The sequence below is a fragment of the Chelon labrosus genome (assembly GCF_963514085.1).
Source record: "Chelon labrosus genome assembly, chromosome: 4".
Taxonomy (NCBI): Eukaryota; Metazoa; Chordata; class Actinopteri; order Mugiliformes; family Mugilidae; genus Chelon; species Chelon labrosus.
Window position 1 is genome coordinate 4,487,186 of NC_140340.1, and position 18,256 is coordinate 4,505,441.

The 18,256-nt window shown below is 45.4% G+C and overlaps 1 protein-coding gene across 1 annotated transcript in view; it reads left to right on the forward strand.

Annotated features, from left to right (window-relative positions):
• The window catches only part of chl1b (cell adhesion molecule L1-like b), a 71,876-nt gene that overhangs the window by 39,481 nt on the left and 14,139 nt on the right, over window positions 1-18,256 (forward strand). The window contains exons 3-22 of the mRNA XM_084543631.1: window positions 217-325; window positions 504-694; window positions 1,271-1,393; window positions 2,374-2,544; window positions 2,805-2,828; window positions 2,937-3,048; window positions 3,694-3,875; window positions 5,523-5,654; window positions 6,990-7,130; window positions 7,994-8,105; window positions 8,271-8,437; window positions 8,531-8,696; window positions 8,780-8,904; window positions 9,301-9,402; window positions 9,723-9,920; window positions 10,141-10,211; window positions 11,009-11,231; window positions 12,907-13,022; window positions 13,267-13,471; window positions 13,627-13,749. Coding sequence (XP_084399757.1) covers window positions 217-325; window positions 504-694; window positions 1,271-1,393; window positions 2,374-2,544; window positions 2,805-2,828; window positions 2,937-3,048; window positions 3,694-3,875; window positions 5,523-5,654; window positions 6,990-7,130; window positions 7,994-8,105; window positions 8,271-8,437; window positions 8,531-8,696; window positions 8,780-8,904; window positions 9,301-9,402; window positions 9,723-9,920; window positions 10,141-10,211; window positions 11,009-11,231; window positions 12,907-13,022; window positions 13,267-13,471; window positions 13,627-13,749 — 2,793 coding nt within the window. The remainder of the gene's footprint in view (window positions 1-216; window positions 326-503; window positions 695-1,270; window positions 1,394-2,373; window positions 2,545-2,804; window positions 2,829-2,936; window positions 3,049-3,693; window positions 3,876-5,522; window positions 5,655-6,989; window positions 7,131-7,993; window positions 8,106-8,270; window positions 8,438-8,530; window positions 8,697-8,779; window positions 8,905-9,300; window positions 9,403-9,722; window positions 9,921-10,140; window positions 10,212-11,008; window positions 11,232-12,906; window positions 13,023-13,266; window positions 13,472-13,626; window positions 13,750-18,256) is intronic.

The following is an 18,256-nucleotide window of genomic DNA, read 5'->3' on the forward strand; positions in this document are numbered from 1 at the left end:
AGTATAGGCTGGTAAATCCAGGAAAGTATCTTCTCTAAGGCCACGAAAGCCGTGATGAGGGGTTGTGACGAGCCACCAAGTTTGGGAACCACTGCCGTAGTAGCATTCTGTACATTACATACTTTTGAATGCACTTCTGTATATAAAGGCTTGTAATTTGCGCCTCTCATTTGTTATGCTTGCTTGTTTTGTTTTGATTTTGTTTCTTTTGCCCAGTTGAGCAGCTGCCCACCATCACGGCTCAGTCGCCCAGCTCTCTCATCGCGTTCCCTTTCGACGAGAGCTTCCCCATGACGTGTGAAGCCAAAGGGAATCCTGAGCCAGAGTGAGTACTGAACCTCGCATCACTGCAGCTGAGAGGATGGAGAGACGGGTAGCAGCTAAACAGACACCGACAACAAACACTTTACCATCAGCGTCTTTGGGGCTTTCTAAAATGAGCATGTTGCAGTTTTTAGCTGAAGGACTTGACTTGGATTTCAGTTCTGGCTTTCTCTATGCAGATTCACTTGGACAAAGAACGGCCAGGAATTCGACCCCTTTCTAGACCCCCGCCTGACGAAAGAAGAGAATTCTGGGACCTTTGTGATTCCAAATAATGGGAACCTTACAGAGTACCAGGGAACCTATCGCTGTTACGCCTCAAACAAACTGGGGACCGCCATATCGAAGGAGATTGAGTTCATTGTGCCCAGTGAGTAACCTTCTTCCATATCCGTGTGTGTGTGGGGTGCTCTGTTACAGCGCTTTCAACATGATTCAGGACCCCATATAATGACTGCACCTCTCCACTGTGTGCTTTTCATTGTATTGGATGTGGCAGAAAGTCATTGAGGCTCCTGAGAGCTCCACCCCTCGCAGCATCTCATCTATAGGCCCGCGCGAAGAGAAACATTGGATGTGATTTAGCCTCTCCATCATTTCCTTTGCTACATTTTTCATTTTGTTCCCAGGCCCGGCGCATAAATTCTCACAGAAAATCCGCTCCGCAGGGGACTTTTCCCAAATTTGGCTAGGTTTCAAAGCTCACCAGTGGTGACAGTCACACACGTGATGCTAGTAGCGATGTCTGTTTTGTTTCTGCAGGCCAAAAACTGGGAAAAAAAATAAAAAAAATGGATCCAGTGTGCTGAATGATAACAGAGCTCAGAAAACACATGCTCCACACAGAAATCAAGAATGGTGTTAGTGCCATCTGCTGGAGAAGACGAGAACTGCAACATGCATACATCATTTTCGACTACATTAACCTGCTGTTTTGTTTTTCTAGATGTCCCTAAATTCCCTAAAGAGACGCTAGATCCTGTGGTGGTGGAGGAAGGCCAGCCTTTTACGTTAAAATGCGACCCGCCTAAAGGAATACCTCCTCTGCAGATCTACTGGATGACTATCAGTAAGCTGTACCAACGTTTCTGATGAATTTATTATTTTAACAATGCAAGCTTTACCTCTCACTCCTGCTGTGTGTCTGGGATATTTAAAACGTATTTATATAAAAGCATTTAGGGTCCAAAGGAGGGGGGAGTCGAAGAAGTTTTTATTGTCATTTCAACCGTATATGGCAGTTGCACTACATAGTGAGATGAGAGGACGTTCCTGCAGGACCATGGAGCTACATGAAGACGCAGGACGAAGAACAGTACAAGGGACTTATGCAGACAATAGAAAAACAGTGCAAACGGTGCAGACAGTGCAAGAAAGAGAGACGGTGCAAAGACTAACAAGACAATACAGACAATACAAAACACTTGGGACACTCAGTCATTTTCAAGCTCATTCTGAGAGTCTTTTCACAGAAAACGGGAGCATAATTAGTTGAAATATTTCACCCGTATCATCGTATCATCAGCGCCGGGGGCCGAACAATGTGATACGGGGGATGCGCGGTGTGGGATAACGCCAAACAGGCACTCCGCGAAGATAAAGCCACTCCACCGCAGCTACGGAGGAAGCATCCAGTTCCATTATGCTCGGGCTTCAATGCATTATTGAATTTCACTGTCGTAGCTGGAGCCAGCAGCAGCAGCAGCAGCCAGCTTTCTTTGCGTTGTGAGAGGTTTGGGAGTCTAGTCCAGGGATTCCTCGTCTTGTGTGATAAAGCTTAGTTTATTAATGAGGTATAAAAAAAGTGTATATTTTGTAGATATCTTTTTGTGCCTCAGTAATTTAAATGAAGTCAAGGGGAGTCATTTGTCTGACATTTTAATGGCTCTGTGAAACATGTGTTGAGGGACCCAAAGGGGACTCTGATATTTCATGAAAAGGTCATAAAATGTGTGTAAAAATACATAAATATATATAAAAATATAGCTGTTTTACATGTAAAGTCTTTGTCTGAAAAGTAACTGCAGCTGTTCGTCTTCCCGCGCTCAGATCTCCAGCACATCGAACAGGACGAGAGGGTGTCCGTGGGCCTGAACGGGGACCTCTACTTCTCCCACGCCGTGGAGAGGGACAGCCGGAGGGACTACTGCTGCTTCGCCGCCTTCCCGAGGATACGGACCATCGTCCAGAAGACCGCCATGTCCGTCGTCGTCAAGACAAGTAGGCGTCTCTCGGGCCTCTCGGGGCTGACGCGAGCCCTGATTTGCTCTCAGATCACTCATCGCACCCCCGACACGATATCCACGTTCGCCGCAGCGCTTCAAAAGCCATCCCCCAGTGTCACGTTGTCTCGTTTGCGCGCGTCTCTTTGGTTTCGTGTCGTGTGATTTTTGATCTCTGTGATGGTTTGTCATGACGCATCCTCATTGTCCTCATGTTCATTTTGTCTTTTCTTTTGTTCTCATCCACCTCCATTTCAGGAAAAAGTGACAGTCCTGATGGTGGTAAGTTTCTGGAGTGTATTTTGTGTCTTATGTGTAAACAGCAGTGTGTGTGAGCCATGAGTGCAAGCCACTGATACCCACTGTGCTCTCTCTGTTGTACTTTTTTAGCTAATGCAATTCGAGACAGGAGACCAACTCTTCTGACGCCCTCTGGTGTCAGATCAGCGACAAAGCTGGTGAAGGGAGAAGACTTGGAACTGGAGTGTATTGCTGAAGGATTGTGAGCAACACAAGCTTATTATTAACTCTCTTACACTATGAGGGGTGTTTACTCTCCTAATTTACAAAAACAAACCAAATGTATTTTTTCAAAATTCACCCCTTTGTCATTTTAGATATACACCGATCAGGCATAACATTATGACCTCTGAAAGGAGAAGTAAATAACACTGACCATCTTGTGACAGTTCAATGTTCTGCTGGGAAACTTTTGGACCTGGCATTCATTGGTGTTCATGTAGCACCCACCTAGACCAGACCAGACACCCCCACCCCATAGCATTGACACTCCTTGATGGCAGCAGCCATCCCCAGCAGGATGCAGCCTGACACAGACACACACACAAAAACACTTTAGGAACAACTAAAAAAAAAAAACATGAAGAACAGCACAAGGTGTTGACCTGGCCTCCAAATTCACTAGATCCCAAACTGATCAAGTATCTGTGGGATGATCCACAGAGGCCCCTCACCTCAAAGCCCCCCCCCCCCCCCCCACTAACAACATTCTGTTGCCAGACGCCACAGGACACCCTCAGAAGGCCCATGTCCATTCTCTGATGAGTCACCACAATGGAGACTATTAGGTCATAATGTTATGCCTGATATCGAACTACGTCTAGACTCACCATTTGTTCCCTGTCAGTCCGACTCCGCAGGTCGAATGGGAGAAGATAGGCCACCAACTTCCTGCTAAAGCCAAACTTGAGAATCACGGGAAACTCCTGATCGTGCCGAGAGCCGATCAGGACGACGGCGGGAAGTACATGTGCAAGGCGAAGAACACGCTCGGAGAGGCCGTCCACTACTTCACAGTGACAGTGGAGGGTAAGAGGAGCGAGCCGCAAAGCCTACACAGGTGTCATCGCTTACAGCCGAGTTGCTTAGTAGCTGCCATTTGAGCAATAGACTGACCTTCACTTACGGTTACACTTCCACTTAACACCAGCAGCTGCTCTAATGCAGTACTCCAGAGAAACAATGTAAAATGAGTACCTAACAAGTAAAAGCTCAAAGTATAGAAGCACTACAAGCACAATGGGCCCTTCATAAGTCATATAAGAGGGTGTTAATATTCTATTCTGATACATCATGTGTAAGTAGCGTTTTACTGTTGGTTGAAGTGGAGAGTCTTTCTCACTGTTGAATCGTGACCAGCAATGGAGGAAAGGTCAGGTAATAAAGCTCTGATACACTCATTTGTATTCATAGTTTGAGCTACAGTTTCACTTATTCGGGTTTCAAACACGATACGATACGATGCGATCTAACATCCTTTTATTTATCCCACACTGGGGAAATGTGCAGTGTTGCAGCAGCACAAAGTTCAAAGGACGGTGCACAAAAGAGATAAAAAAAAAATAAGTAAAACACCAAATAAACACAAAGAATAGCAGCAGGAACGAAGTCAGAAGAAGGCAGAGGACCCGAATGTCAGGATGAACTACTCAAAGTCAGTTTAATGAGGACTGACAAAAGAACAAACAGGCGCTGCGGAGGTGAGGTGAGCAGGTCTAGTTCAAAAACGCACATCCAACAAAAGGTGTCATCCAATCAGAAGATAAACAGGCTTATCAGAGAAGGGAAGACGGGCAGGAACAACTGGACAACAGGCAGGTAACAGTTGACTTGACAGGGCTATAGATACACACAGGGGGCGTTTGGGTTACCGAGACACAAGTGAAACCAGTCGGGAAAAGAAGTAAAAACCAACTGAAAGACACAGGGACAAGAATCTTTTCAAGGTAAAACAGGATGGATGTACATGAAACCGAATAAAAGTCCAAAACTGAAACTCATGACATAGCGACAAAGCAAAGGGAGACCAAAATTCAGTACCGTGACAGGACGACCACTTCTTAGATGTCTGAAAACCAGCTCCAACCTGGTTTTATCTTCAACAGTTTGTGAAACTGAAAGCTACAAACAGTAACCATAGCTGCCAGATAATTGGCGTACAATAAAACTACACAATACATCCCTCTGAATTGAAGAATTAGACTCAGACTTAGATTTTAGAGACTTTATTCATCCACAAAAGAAATATATAAATAAATAAACACTTGAAGACCACTAGTAAAAAGGGAAATAGCTAAGGTGTAAAAATAAAAATAAAATAAATGCAATAAAATACAAAGGAATATGATAGTATAAGCCAACAGACGTATGCAGCAGCATAAAATGGCATCTCAGGATTGTCCATTACTTGGATAAAGTATAAATGATGTGCCGTTCATTTAAAAAAAGGAGTACGATTATATGGGATTATATTATATCTCTGTAGATGCAACGCCCCAAATTCCAAATCTAAAGAAAAACAACACCTTTAATATCAAGTGTCAGCGTGTGCAGCCGTTATTTATTTATTTTTTTTATTCGATTTTCTGTATCATCTTCACTGTGCCTTCTTTTAAATTGCTTATGCTGCGTGACACTTGTCAGTTTGATAACACCATGTGGTCTGTGCGTTCCCAGAGCCTCCGGAGTGGGACTTCGAGCCGGAGAGTCAGCTCAGTATGATCGGCTCAGACGTGCTCATCAAGTGCTCGGCCACTGGGACTCCTCAGCCGACTACTACGTGGAGGGTGAACGGCGTACCTCTGAAGGGTCAGTCCCGCAGCTGTTTCCCTTTAGACTCCCTTAACTGGCGGCTGACTCACGGACAGACTGCACGGTTTTAAACTCGCTAAAGTGCTAAATGTTCATGTTGTTTTGCTTCGTCCCACGGAGGGTCCAGTGGTGGGTAGGAAAGTGCTCAATGCACAGGGAAGGTAAAAATTGAATTCAACAAACTGGGACAAAAACATGTTGTCTATTAAATAATCAATTTTAGAAGGTCAGGAGGTCAACCAGGTTTGTTGCATTCAGGTTATCCTCTGAGGTGTCCTTTTATTATAGAATCCTTCACTGTTGACCATAGACTGTATATAAATATGGACAATGCCTTCCCAGGGGGTGGAGTTTATGACCTATGCTGCAGCCAGCCACCAGGGGGAGCTCTACTTGCTTTGGCTTCACTTTTGAAGAGCTTTTTCCGTGGTCCATCTTTATACGGTCTATGCTGTTGACCAATAAAGTTTCTTAAAAGTATTTCTTTGAGCTTGTTACCACTTTGGCTCCCGGTTCGCTTTCCAATTGAATTTAAAATTCTTTTATTTGTTGTTAAATGTCTTTCATGGCCTTGCCCCACAGTGTCCGTCTGAACTGCTCCAGCTGTACGCCACGTCACGCTCTCGAGTCGGCAGGTCAGTTAGTTAGTTGTCCCAAAGACAAAGAGGAAGCTGAGAGGTGACCGTGCTTTTGCTTGCAAAAAAATTACACAAGGCCCCGTGTGGAGCCTGAAGAAGTTGAACAAAATCAGATTTCTTAAAGTAATGTAATTTGAGTCTGTTTTGCTGGGGCTGAAGAGCACAAGTTTGAAAACGGGTGAACATCTGGGAGAGTTACGGGTTTCATGAAAAGTCAACAATCTCCAGTCTAACAGTCTGAGCTCAAATTGTATTATGGGTATTGGTGTCAAGAAGCAAAAGATACCATGATTAGCTTAGCCTGTTGCAGCTGCAACTTGAGTTTTGACGAGCGGACAAAATGCAGTTGCTAGCTTTTGACAAACTAGAGGAAGGCCTGGAAGCTCCATTGATTTTGCCTTTCATCATGTGTTGTTGTTGATTTCCATTGTGTGTGTGGAGATAGTGACTGGATATTGACACACTGGTTCCACAGGTAATCAGAAAGTCAATTCTGAAAACATAGTTCAACAAACCCCACATTTGCCTTCATTGTGTTTGTTTTGGGGCTGTATGTCTATTTTGTTTTGCAGTTCAATGAATGGTTAGCAGAGCATCTGGAGGAGTAGGAACAGTTCTACCCAGTGCATGCTTTGTGTCTAGTTATCCTTCAGTCAAAACCTTTGTGTTCACTTGTATCTTTGATCTCTTGCAGACTCCCCGGCAGCCAACAGGAAGATATTCGACGATACGATAGTTCTACATAACGCCAACACTTCTGACAGTGCAGTCTATCAGTGCGAGGCCTCCAACAGACATGGAACCCTTCTGTCCAATGCCAACATCATGATTATGAGTAAGTACAGCTGCTTTTATTTTGGTGCACCGTGGCTTCAGTTACCAGCAGGTTTTCTCCTTGAAATGATTCTATTCAAGGTGTTAGTTAGTTAGCGGTGAGTCACTGCTGAGTGATGTGTCAAGCTCGAGAGCTGGCGCAGATGCCGGCGTATGCCCATAAAGCGGGGAGGCGCCCAGGGAACGGAGAGCCGTCCACAAGCTGTACTCCTTCATTCAAGCTAGCTTCTGTCCCTACGGAGCAGCGAGCCCCGTTCCCTGCCATTTATATGCTAACAAGTTCCCCCTTCAGTCCCATACTGATTCCAGCGCCATGAGACAAACATGTGCTGCTTTACAAGTGCCGATAAAAAAAAAGAAAAAAACCTAAAAGACAGGATGCTGCTTCCCATCACTGCGCTCAAAAGTGGCGAGTTTGCTCTCGTTCTCGGTGACACGGGAGTTAATAAAGCTGGGCAGAGCCTGAATGTTGAGTCCCAGTCGCTGCCTTTGTAAACAATTAGTAGCGACAGACCGTTTTAATGGGGGGCTTTGGCTACAACTGATAACGTGCACACGCTCGGCTGCCTCATTATTCCATTGTTTGCCACTTTGATTTCATTTTCACGTGTCTGACAACCTGACAGCTGAGTCATTTTCTTACACAAAGAATCCCGCAATTAACGCGCAGGTAAGGCAACGGGGTTGTCACCTCATTTAACCCACAATTATCTGCCTCAGTTTGTTACGGTTTCACCGAATTCTAAGAATACAGACCTGATCTCGCTCTCTGCTTTCCACATGAAGTTAACACGAGCCTAGTTCCCTCCTGTTTTTCTAACGACCTCAGATTGTTGATTACGTTCTGCTTCTCGTCTCTTTCAGATCTGCCCCCTATGATTTTGACCAAAGACTGGGAGGAATACTCAGCCGTGGAGAGGAAGGGGGTGATGATGCACTGCAAGGTCTTCAGTTCTCCGCCTTCCACAATCACTTGGTGAGGGTGCCGTTTCTCAAATACTGGCTCGGATACGCCAGCAGAGAGCAGTAGATCTCAACTGGTTGATGCATACAGTCCCTCTCTGCACACCAGTTTCTTCTACAGTGTAATGTTTGCCCAGTTTGATTATTGATTTTCTTCTTATTATTAAATGTTTTCCAGGAGCCGAGACGACTCGTCCGAATCCGTGGAGGGACCCAGGTTCACCGTTCACGACAATGGCTCGATGGAGATCTACGGCGCCGAGAAAGACGACATGGGCCAGTACACGTGTTTGGCTAAAAACACGGAGGGAACGTCCGCCATCACCGCCATGCTTTATGTAAAAGGTAAACAGTTTTACGTGGAAAAAATAAAAAAATAAATGTTTGCTGCAGCACACAGTCCTTGAAACGTAACTAACTGGGCCCTGTCTGTGGAAGATCCCACCAGGATAGTGGTGACCCCGGAGGACCAGCGGGTCTTAATAGGCACCACGGCCCAACTCTCATGCCCGGCAGAGTACGACAAGTCCTTCATCAATGACTTTGAGCTCCTGTGGGAAAAAGATGATATGGAGATAGGCCTCAACTACACTGAGAATTCAAGGTAATATACTGGCTCAGTCCTTGCTGCTGCAAATCCACTTTGCTTTTTCAGTTTTGTCAATCAACCACGTTTTCCGTCAGCAGATACTTTGTGGAAGACGGGACTCTTCACATTATCAACGTGACCCACAGGGACCAAGGGCTGTACACGTGTGTGGCAAAGACTCCAGTGGACCGAGACACGGCCACAGCCCTGCTCGTGGTCCTAGGTAAGCCAGCGTACGGGATACAAGCGCCGTTTCTGCTCTGAGCCCGAGGATCACGGACCTCTGGTTCTACATTAATGTGCGACACATTCATAACGTGATCAAAATGTCAGGAAGCCAGCGCGGAGCGTGGAAACGCAGAGCACGGCTTTATTAGTGCGCCGCTGCGTCTGACAGCCCCCTCCGAGATATTGTTGACATCTCAAAGTCTGAAAGAACAGCGGTGGCAGCAGCCAATACGGCGACGCGGCTCGTTCCACATCCTCTGACTCTGGGGATGATTTGATTGAACATTTGTCCCCTTGGCCTTTTCCTGCAGCGGAGATTGATGTGTCTGTGATTTTCCAACGCCACGCTGTTGTGATGATTTTTATTTATTTATTTATTTATTTTTTTAAGATGTCCCAGATGCACCTGAGAACTTGGTGTTGTCTGAACACAAGACCAAAAGTGTGACGCTGAAATGGATCCCCGGGGACGATCACAACAGCTCAACCACAGGTAAAAAAAACAAGGAGCATCTGTGCGTGCAGGTGTCAGCACAGACACCGCACACTGAAGCAGCGTGAAAGCGTTAACATGACATAACACATTTTGGCATTATTCTGCGTGTAAATGCACTTGTTTGATAGCATCTTGTACAATATGAATCCATTATTGGTTCATCCGAGCATGAATTACGATTAGCCTCCCTTCGGAATCTACATGCCCAGAGCGGGGTTTCAGGAGTTTACTGCACAGCTGGTGGTTAGATAAGCAATTCTTTGGCAAGAACCGCAGAGTTGAGGGACTGCTGTGATTGTCTTTATGCCTGTCAACAGAGTTTATCGTCGAGTACGAGGAGAGCCAGTGGGAGCCGGGAAACTGGAAGGAGCTGCTCCGAGTACCTGGGAACCGCAACTCGGCCGTCCTCAAACTCCACGGCCACGTCGACTATTGCTTCCGGGTGTCTGGCGTGAACGCCGTGGGGAAGGGTCCCGCCAGCGAGCCCACGGAGAGATACAAAACCCCCGCGGCAGGTCTGAAGATTCCTCCCTTCGTTGTTTATTACGCTTTTTGACAAGGTCCTGCAGGCCGCGCGAGCTGCCAACGCCGCCGCTCTGTGAACTTCAAAAACCCAGACCCGCTACATAATTGATTCCACTCTTGTTGAGAACCTGCTCTCCCGTGCGCCAGTTTCGCTCGGGGTTTCCTCCGCTAACAATGCCGACAAAAATCTATATTCCTTCTCTTCTACAGCCCCCGACAAGAACCCTGAAAACATCAAAATCGAAGGTCATTTGCCACATGAAATGGATATCAACTGGGAGGTAAGAAAAAGAGTTTGGTCTTTTATTATCCCCTTACTCCAAATTCTTCAACGTGGCATGCCTTTGCAAAGTGAATAATTCACTTCTGCTTCAGCTTTTGGCAGACAAAGAATTTCTCTAAGAGAGCAGAGATGAAGTGTTATCAATCTTTCATAGATTAATTACCAATAGGAATTTTAAGAAATGGAAATGGCCCGTTTTTGATATTTCATTCTGCAGTTCACATCTTTAGAAAACCACCGTGAATGAATTTCCCCTGGAAGCTGCTTTTTCTTTGATTAGAAAGAGAAATGAAGGCTGTGAAAAGGACAATTTTCTTTTAACACTCACAGTAATATATTCGGCTTTATTGTAGAAAGATGAATCTCCCCTCCGCTTATTATCCGGTTGCTCTGTCATGGTAACGTCGCTCCTGAGCCCCGGATTCATGAGCTCTCCCACTGTTAATGATTTGCTTTTGTGGATAATGGCATCTCATTCTATTTCTCACGGTCCGACTTCTGTGAGGAATCTTTTCATCTGCGACGTCTTAGCACGGCCCGTATCAAAGAGAAGCCTCGCTGCAAGACCAGGTCAATTGTTCCATTGTTTTATTAGACAGTGGGATAAAACACCACCAGCGTTTCCGAGCACAGTTCAGTGGGCTAGCTTGTCATTTTAATCCCATGGATATAGTGACATTGAGCTGGCAAATACAAGAAGCATCTTACGCAACTGCGAGCGTCTCAATGAAACCCTTCGAGCCTCAGTTCTTTCTTTCTTTTTTTTTTTACTTTTTGCTTTCTTTTATTGTTTAGCCATTGTTACCCATCGAGCACAACGGCCCCGGTCTGGAGTATAAGGTGAGTTACAGACGACAGGATGTGGAAGAAGACTGGGAGGAGCACACGGTGAAGAGGCACTCGTTCGTCGTTAGGGACACCCCCACCTTTGTGCCCTACGAAATCAAGATCCAAGCCAGGAACCATCAGGGCTGGGGGCCCGAGCCCAGGATAGTGACCGGTTACTCAGGAGAAGACTGTGAGTAGTAAACTTTAATCACCTGGTATCCTTAGCTATGTCACCAGCCCTGCTCTAATTAGGCTAACAGTGCAGACAAAGCTAGCTGCAAGCCACTAAAGCACTGAGCAGCTAAAGAAACAAACAGTACCTCTCCGGTGGAGACCAAAATAGAGCTCAGATGTTAGCAAACTATCGCCAACGCCATTATAAACATTTGCTCATTCTGTGCATTTGCAGCAGCAGTAGTCGCTGTTTTGCACGTTTAATGTAGCTTCCCTGTCTGCCAGATCTCTACATGTTGCTGTGTTAGTTAGCGTATTAGTGGCATCAACATGTAACAGTACGATATAAAAGACAGAAATGGAAAGGCGCTGGTAGCAAGGGTCATAACACCTTGTCATAAATGGTGTTATTCAGCCTGCTGTGGCGTCTGTCTACCCTCAGATGGTTATAACATCAGCTGATGCAGCCTTTCCGTAAAAGGAGATGATTCTAGAGGATAAAAGTGACGAACCTGTCCGCAGTTTATTGACATACACCGATCAGGGGCAACATTATGACCACCTTGCTAATATTGTGTAGGTCTCCCTTGTGGTGACTCATCAGAGAATGGACATGGGCCTTCTGAGGGTGTCCTGTGGTGTCTGGCCTTTGAGTTGAGGGGAGGGGCCTCTGTGGATCATCCCACAGATACTTGATCAGTTTGGGATCTAGTGAATTTGGAGGCCAGGTCAACACCTTGTGCTGTTCTTCATGTTTTTTTGAGTTGCTCCTAAAGTGTTTTTGTGGCTGCATCCTGCTGGGGATGGCTGCTGCCATCAAGGAGTGTCATTGCTATCGGGTGGGGGTGCCTGGTCTGGTCTAGTCGGGTGCTACATGTCTAAGTAACATCCACACCAATGAATGCCAGGTCTAAAAGTTTCCCAGCAGAACATTGAACTGTCACAAGATGGTTGATGTTATTTTCTTCACCTGTCAGAGGTTTTAATGTTGTGGCTGATCGGCGTATACACCTCTTGTTGCCATTTCTGGCGCAAATTAGCCAGTGTGTCTTTAGGACATGGTTTCCGTATAGAAGCTGTGGTACAGTGGCTTTCATTTCCGTGTGATTCTGGTATTTTTTTCTCTTGAACTGATATTCAGGCAGACTTGTGTTAAAGTTATTTATTTATATGCTTTGCAATTTTGTTGAAATGTTTCACATTGAGGGTCTGACTTTGACTGAGTTTCAAGGTCTGTAGCGAGTGCAGCGTTCTCAAGAGAGCAGCCGCAGTCTCTGCAGACGTTCACCGTATTTCCTTTGTTTAGCTTTCTTCTGGACTTGTCCTCGGGAGGTCACCTCAGGTCATCACACTTCCTCACTGCTGTGTCCTCTCTCCAAAGTGGTTTTAGGAAACGTAGCGGTTACCCCCTTTAGCTCGACCGTCCTTTGACGTTAGTTTTCGTGGCGTTCGGTTAGAGCTCCCTTCCTCGTAGGTGTTGCTGTTAAAGCGGCCATCAGTAATTGTAGCTTCCTAAATAGTATTTTGTCTTTTTTTGACAGATCCCTTCTGACGTAGCTTTAAATAAAAAAAACAATTAATGTTTTTTTTTTTTTCCCAGAGTGACTCAGTCTGGTCTTGCCTCACTGCTCTGTTTTTCCTTGACTTACTTGCGGCGTACTGTAGAGTCTAATGAGTGTTTGCCTTTGCAGTTCCCTCTGCAGCGCCTGATGATGTAGCTGTGGAGGTGATGAACAGCTCAGTGGTCAAGGTTAGCTGGACACGAGTACACAAGGACAAGCTACATGGACATCTGGGAGGCTACAGGGTAATACCTCAAAAACAGACCTTTTCTTTTAGACACAGTTTAAAAGGAACGGCCATGACCTTGCTCTGAACGTTTGCTTCCCTCACCCCGCTCTGTCTCCTTTACTTGGCCCGCTCAATGTTTTCCTGCACGCCGCAATTCTCTCCCGGGCGATGCATGCGTGCATGATGTTCAAAAGTTGGATGCCTCGTAGCTTCCGCCGCCGCCGCTGAGGTCGTCCCTGTGTGTCTTTCTCCTCACGTAGATAAACTGGTGGCGTCTGCGCAGTCTGGTGAACTCAAAGAAGAGCCACGGAGACAAACACACGCTGGCGATCCCCGGGGATCGGAACCACGCCACGGTACCGGGACTAACGCCCTTCTCCGAGTACAGCCTCATCGTCATGACCTTCAACGGGAGGGGCAACGGCCCAGGAAGCCATCCCGTCAACTTCAAAACCCCAGAGGGAGGTAGGATTGTGGAAAAAAAAACACAACAGCATGGAGCGTATTGATTCACAACTACTGAAGGGAAAGACTAATAATAGCAAAAGAAACTGGGTTGCAGAATTCGACTGCTTACTGTGTGTGTGTGTTTGTGTGTGTTACCTTCTTGGCCCCTACAGTCCCAGAGAAAAATCCTGTTTTCAGGGTCACAGATGTACAGAGGCATACTGTCTCTCTGGTCTGGGCCCCGCCATTGGAGCCTAATGGGATTCTCACTGGATACCTCCTGGAGTACCAGCTCAGTATGTATCCACAAGCCTTATCCTCATGCTCAGTTATATCAACTACGATGATGCCCAAATAGGTTTTCTTTTCTTGTGTTTAATTGTGTTTGCGTAATTTCTCATCTGCTTGCACCATCCCAAGAAAAGCACACAGACCATATATTTCAATTTGACTGGCGCTACACCGACTCTTCCTCTAAGATGCACTGCAACGACACAGACAAGTTTGTACACTGCTTCATGAGTGTGTTTTGGGAACGAAAGGTGCATTTATGTTCCGCCTGTGATTGTGTAACCCGTGGTCCTCGGCACGAAAAATCATTGCGCTGCTCTAGTAAGGCCAGGGTCAGAGCGTGCGTGTAGGAAACATGTCGCGCGGGGCGGGGGGAGGGGCGGAGGGTTGTCTGCTCGGCCCGTGTGTCACGTTCGTAGCTCAGGTAGTGCTGACCAAAACGAACGGTGTCACAGTCTGTTAAGGTCCGGCTTTACTGACCCCATCCTGTCTGCAGGGGACATCTCCAGCATAGCTCACAGCCCCCGGGGGGGACATAATCACTGAACACACACACACACACCGCTGTCCTTAAACAAAAGTCATAACGGAAAGCTAACGGCTCACTTCCAGCAACGTCTTAGTGCCGCCTCTCCCGGCTAATTGAGTTTGATTTGGCGGCTGCACGGAGCGTCGTACGGTGTTTCAGGAGAGGACGTTTTCATTGTGCCACAGCAATTAAGCGTATGGACTCTTTGAAGTGTGACTTTTTATTTTATTTTTTTTTATTTTTTCCACGTCCCCTCGAAGGAAGTCATGCGCGAAATGCTGAGGATAATGCAGCCAGCTGTCAGTGTGTCACCGGTGATGCAAGTGGAATCTCAAGCGACGACGCAGCTGTTTGAGGTCTGCGTCCGTGTTAACGGCGTCACATCTCGGGATTGTGATGTGTTGTTTAACACACTGAGCGTGTTATTAACTCATTAATTTTCTGTAACCGCTTGTCCTCTGGAGGGTCGCGGGGGGGGGGGCTGGAGCCTAGAGGCGGGGCACACCCGTCCAGGGTATCGCAGGGCTAACACAGAGACACAGACCACCATTCACACTCACACCTACGGCCAGTTTAGAATCATCAATGAACCTAACCAGCATGTCTTTGGACGGTGGGAGGAAGCTGGAGAACCTGGAGAGAACCCACGCAGACACAGGGAGAACATGCAAACTCCACAGAACACTGAACCTTCTTGCTGTGAGGCATCAGTGCAAACCACCACACCACTGTGACGCCCCCCCGTGCCGGATTACCAGAGTTAAAAAACCCAAAGAAGATCAATGGCTCGTTTCCTGTACCAATACATTTTGTGGTGGTAATAGCAAGGGTTCCCAAGCACAAAATTCTGTTCTTTCCTGAACCACTAGATGAATGTAAACTCTGAATGTACCCCAAAGTGAGTGGGTGGCATAGCGCCTAAAAGAGCTGTTCACCCGCTCTAAAGCCTGGCGCGCGGTCTGCCAATACAGACTGAATAGCCTGTTTCCCTGCCTCTCAGGGAGAGACTGAAGACGAGGGCTCACACTCGATCTCTCCTATCATTTCAAAACGTTTTCCCCCCCGTTTGTTCGGAGCAATTTGCTCTTACACATCCAAAATACTAAGTTGCGTTATCCCTTGCGTGGCGCGGCAGCTCCTTTTATTCAAGATTAAAAAGAAAAACCGCTGAAGGATTCATCGTTTATTCATGTTATTTGCGTCTGTGTTTTAACGCAGATCAATCTAGGCCCATATTTGAACACTTAAGACCGTTCTAGTAAAAATTCGCACAGTAATTGCATTAAATTCAACAACACTGCACAAGGTCGACCATTATTTGGGAAATATTGTTGTCTGAAGTCAGAGAAGGAGCCAAAGTCCGCGGCCTTCAGCCAGTTCAGTCCATTAAAAAGCCTGTGCCCCAGCTGTCAGGCCTGAGTGTTTCAGAGGAAGCTGAGAAAGTAATAATAATTGCATAATTTACCCAACCATTTTTTCTGAGCGTTTTTTCTTTTTTATGATTATGTTTTTCTAGAAATAAAAAATGTCCAGGTGAAAAAGAAAAAAAGAAGCAGACCAATACATTCTTGTCATTGTTTCCGTTGCTTCTACCAAAGAGACGTAGCAGTTTTTCACAGCAAAGGTCACCTCAACACCTGCTGTGTTTGTTTTTGCCACAAAGAACATAAATGCTACCCCCCACCTCCCCACCTCCCCACCTACCGGGCTGCTTTACATAGTGGAAAAAAAGAACATCCAGCCTCAATGAGTCTGAGCGCTGATCCCTAATACACAAATAAATTCAAGATGTAAAGGGAAGGTCATAAAATGCTGGTCTATTAAACACAAGTAACATTTTTAAAGGGAAATTAAGCTAAAAAAAAAAAAATGAAACTTGTCTTTTCTGAAGACACCTGCTCACCTGACAGAGTTGTCTTGCAGCATATGCAGTATACGGTTCATTCTTCAACTACATTTTAGATCGAAAATCGAAAATCTAACACGTATTTTTAGAAATACTTTTGACATATTTTACTGCTGCATAATCTGTAGCAACACTTTCTGAAAGTGGCTGTAATGAAATAGTTTTCGTTTTGGTCCGACATTCGGAGGAAAGCATCATTTCTGTCACGCCACAGAAACAAAAAGTTATTTTTCAAACTAAATTATTAACATAACCCGAAACATTTCATGAAATTTCATACCCAGATGTATAACTGCATTTATTTTAAGCATTTTAAAGATAATAGTTTCCCATTATGTAGATGACAAACACCTTTTAGCTGTTTTACGGAAGTCATGCGATCAAGTTCTTACATGGCACAATCACGAGTTTTCCAGTCCCAGAAATAAATTGTAACTGCATAATTTTCAAAACTCCTACTTCGTGGAAACGTGTTGTGTTACAAAAGGGTCGTTTTTTGTGCAAATAGCCTGAACATGTTGTTTGTGGTACATGAACCACGGAACAGAACGAAATCCCAGTGCACACACTCGCTGCCGATGCTCCATATTTGATTTTTAGCCAAAACTTGCGGCCAATCAAACCGAACCATGGTTCAAATCAACATCGGAACAATATTGTATGAATTACTCCCTGGATGGGAAGGTATGTAGGTGTGAAAACGCCCCAAAGCTTGATCTATATAGCAGCTACAGAAACTTAAAAAAGTACGGACAACAGTACAACGGGGGACATCGCACAATTGTTGACACACTGACAGTGTTACTACAAGCTTTTGTTACACAATGATTTTGTTATCAAATGCTCTTTAATTTTTTGTAGACAGTCCCTCGAGACATACTTTGTGATGTCAAGCTGTCGGTAGAGAAGAACTTGCCAGATACAAATAAGTACAGGGGGAAGAAGGAACAGTAAGTTCAGGTGTAAGCGGTTAGTAACTTGTTAAAAATGTTCATGTACTGTACCTCACTACATGAACAGTACCTATAAGTGACAAAACTAAAAGTAGAAAAAATGAATTGGTAAATAAGTAACACATAAATCAAATTGAAAGAATTTTTTATTGTCATTGCAGCCATATATAGCAGGTGCAGTACATAATGAGATGAGAGGACGTTCCTCCAGGACCGTGGAGCTACATACAATATGAGCATAAAGAGTGCAAGCTTATGCAGACAATTCAAAACAGTGCAAACAGCAGGAACAGTGCAAACGGTGCAAGAATGAGAGATGGTGCAAAGACAAACAATACAGTGCAAAACACCTGGGAGACAGTGCACTTATAAGAAGACGCTACACACAAACAGCGAGCAGGGAGCGACTTAATAAGCAGACTAACAGAGTACGAGTTAAATAAACTGAGGAAAAAAACAAAGAAACAAAACAACTGTACATAGCATGGGGTCACTGTCACAAAGCCATAACGCCCCTGGTGTTCATATTCTCTGTGAAGGTTATAAATAGTTGCCGTAACAACATAAAACCCTCTGAGCACAGCCTGTCTTAGAGTAGCAGATCTTCTCCCGTGTCAAATGATGCGTGAGATCTTTAATCCACAGCTTAAAAGTTGGGAGGATTTTTCTTTCCGGTTAAACAATACGAGTCGTCTTGCTAGCAGAGGCGCGAAGGCCGTCGTATTTCTGTCCCGGTGGCTCCAGCGTGCGTCTTGTGGGGTTCCTCCAAATATTGCCGTTGAAGCCGAGGGCCGTGCAAGTTCTTTCACGACACCTGATGAGGTTTTAAATATCCACGGCCAGGAGGGATGTAGATTCAGACTGGACCAGAACACGATGCTCGCCTACATCGATCACGCAGAGGGGTGAATCTGGTTAGTCGAGATTTATTGGACATTTTAGAGCCTAAAGACACGGACAGAAGACTCACAAATCCCATTTCATATACATTTTTATATTGCTTTTTATTTTTTTATTTAAAAAGCATACGTAAGTACTTGCATCTAAGCTAATGGCTGTTATGGAAAAATGAGTTGAGCACAGTAAAAGTACATGGTGTGTGGGGGGTAGAATCAGTCCTTCAC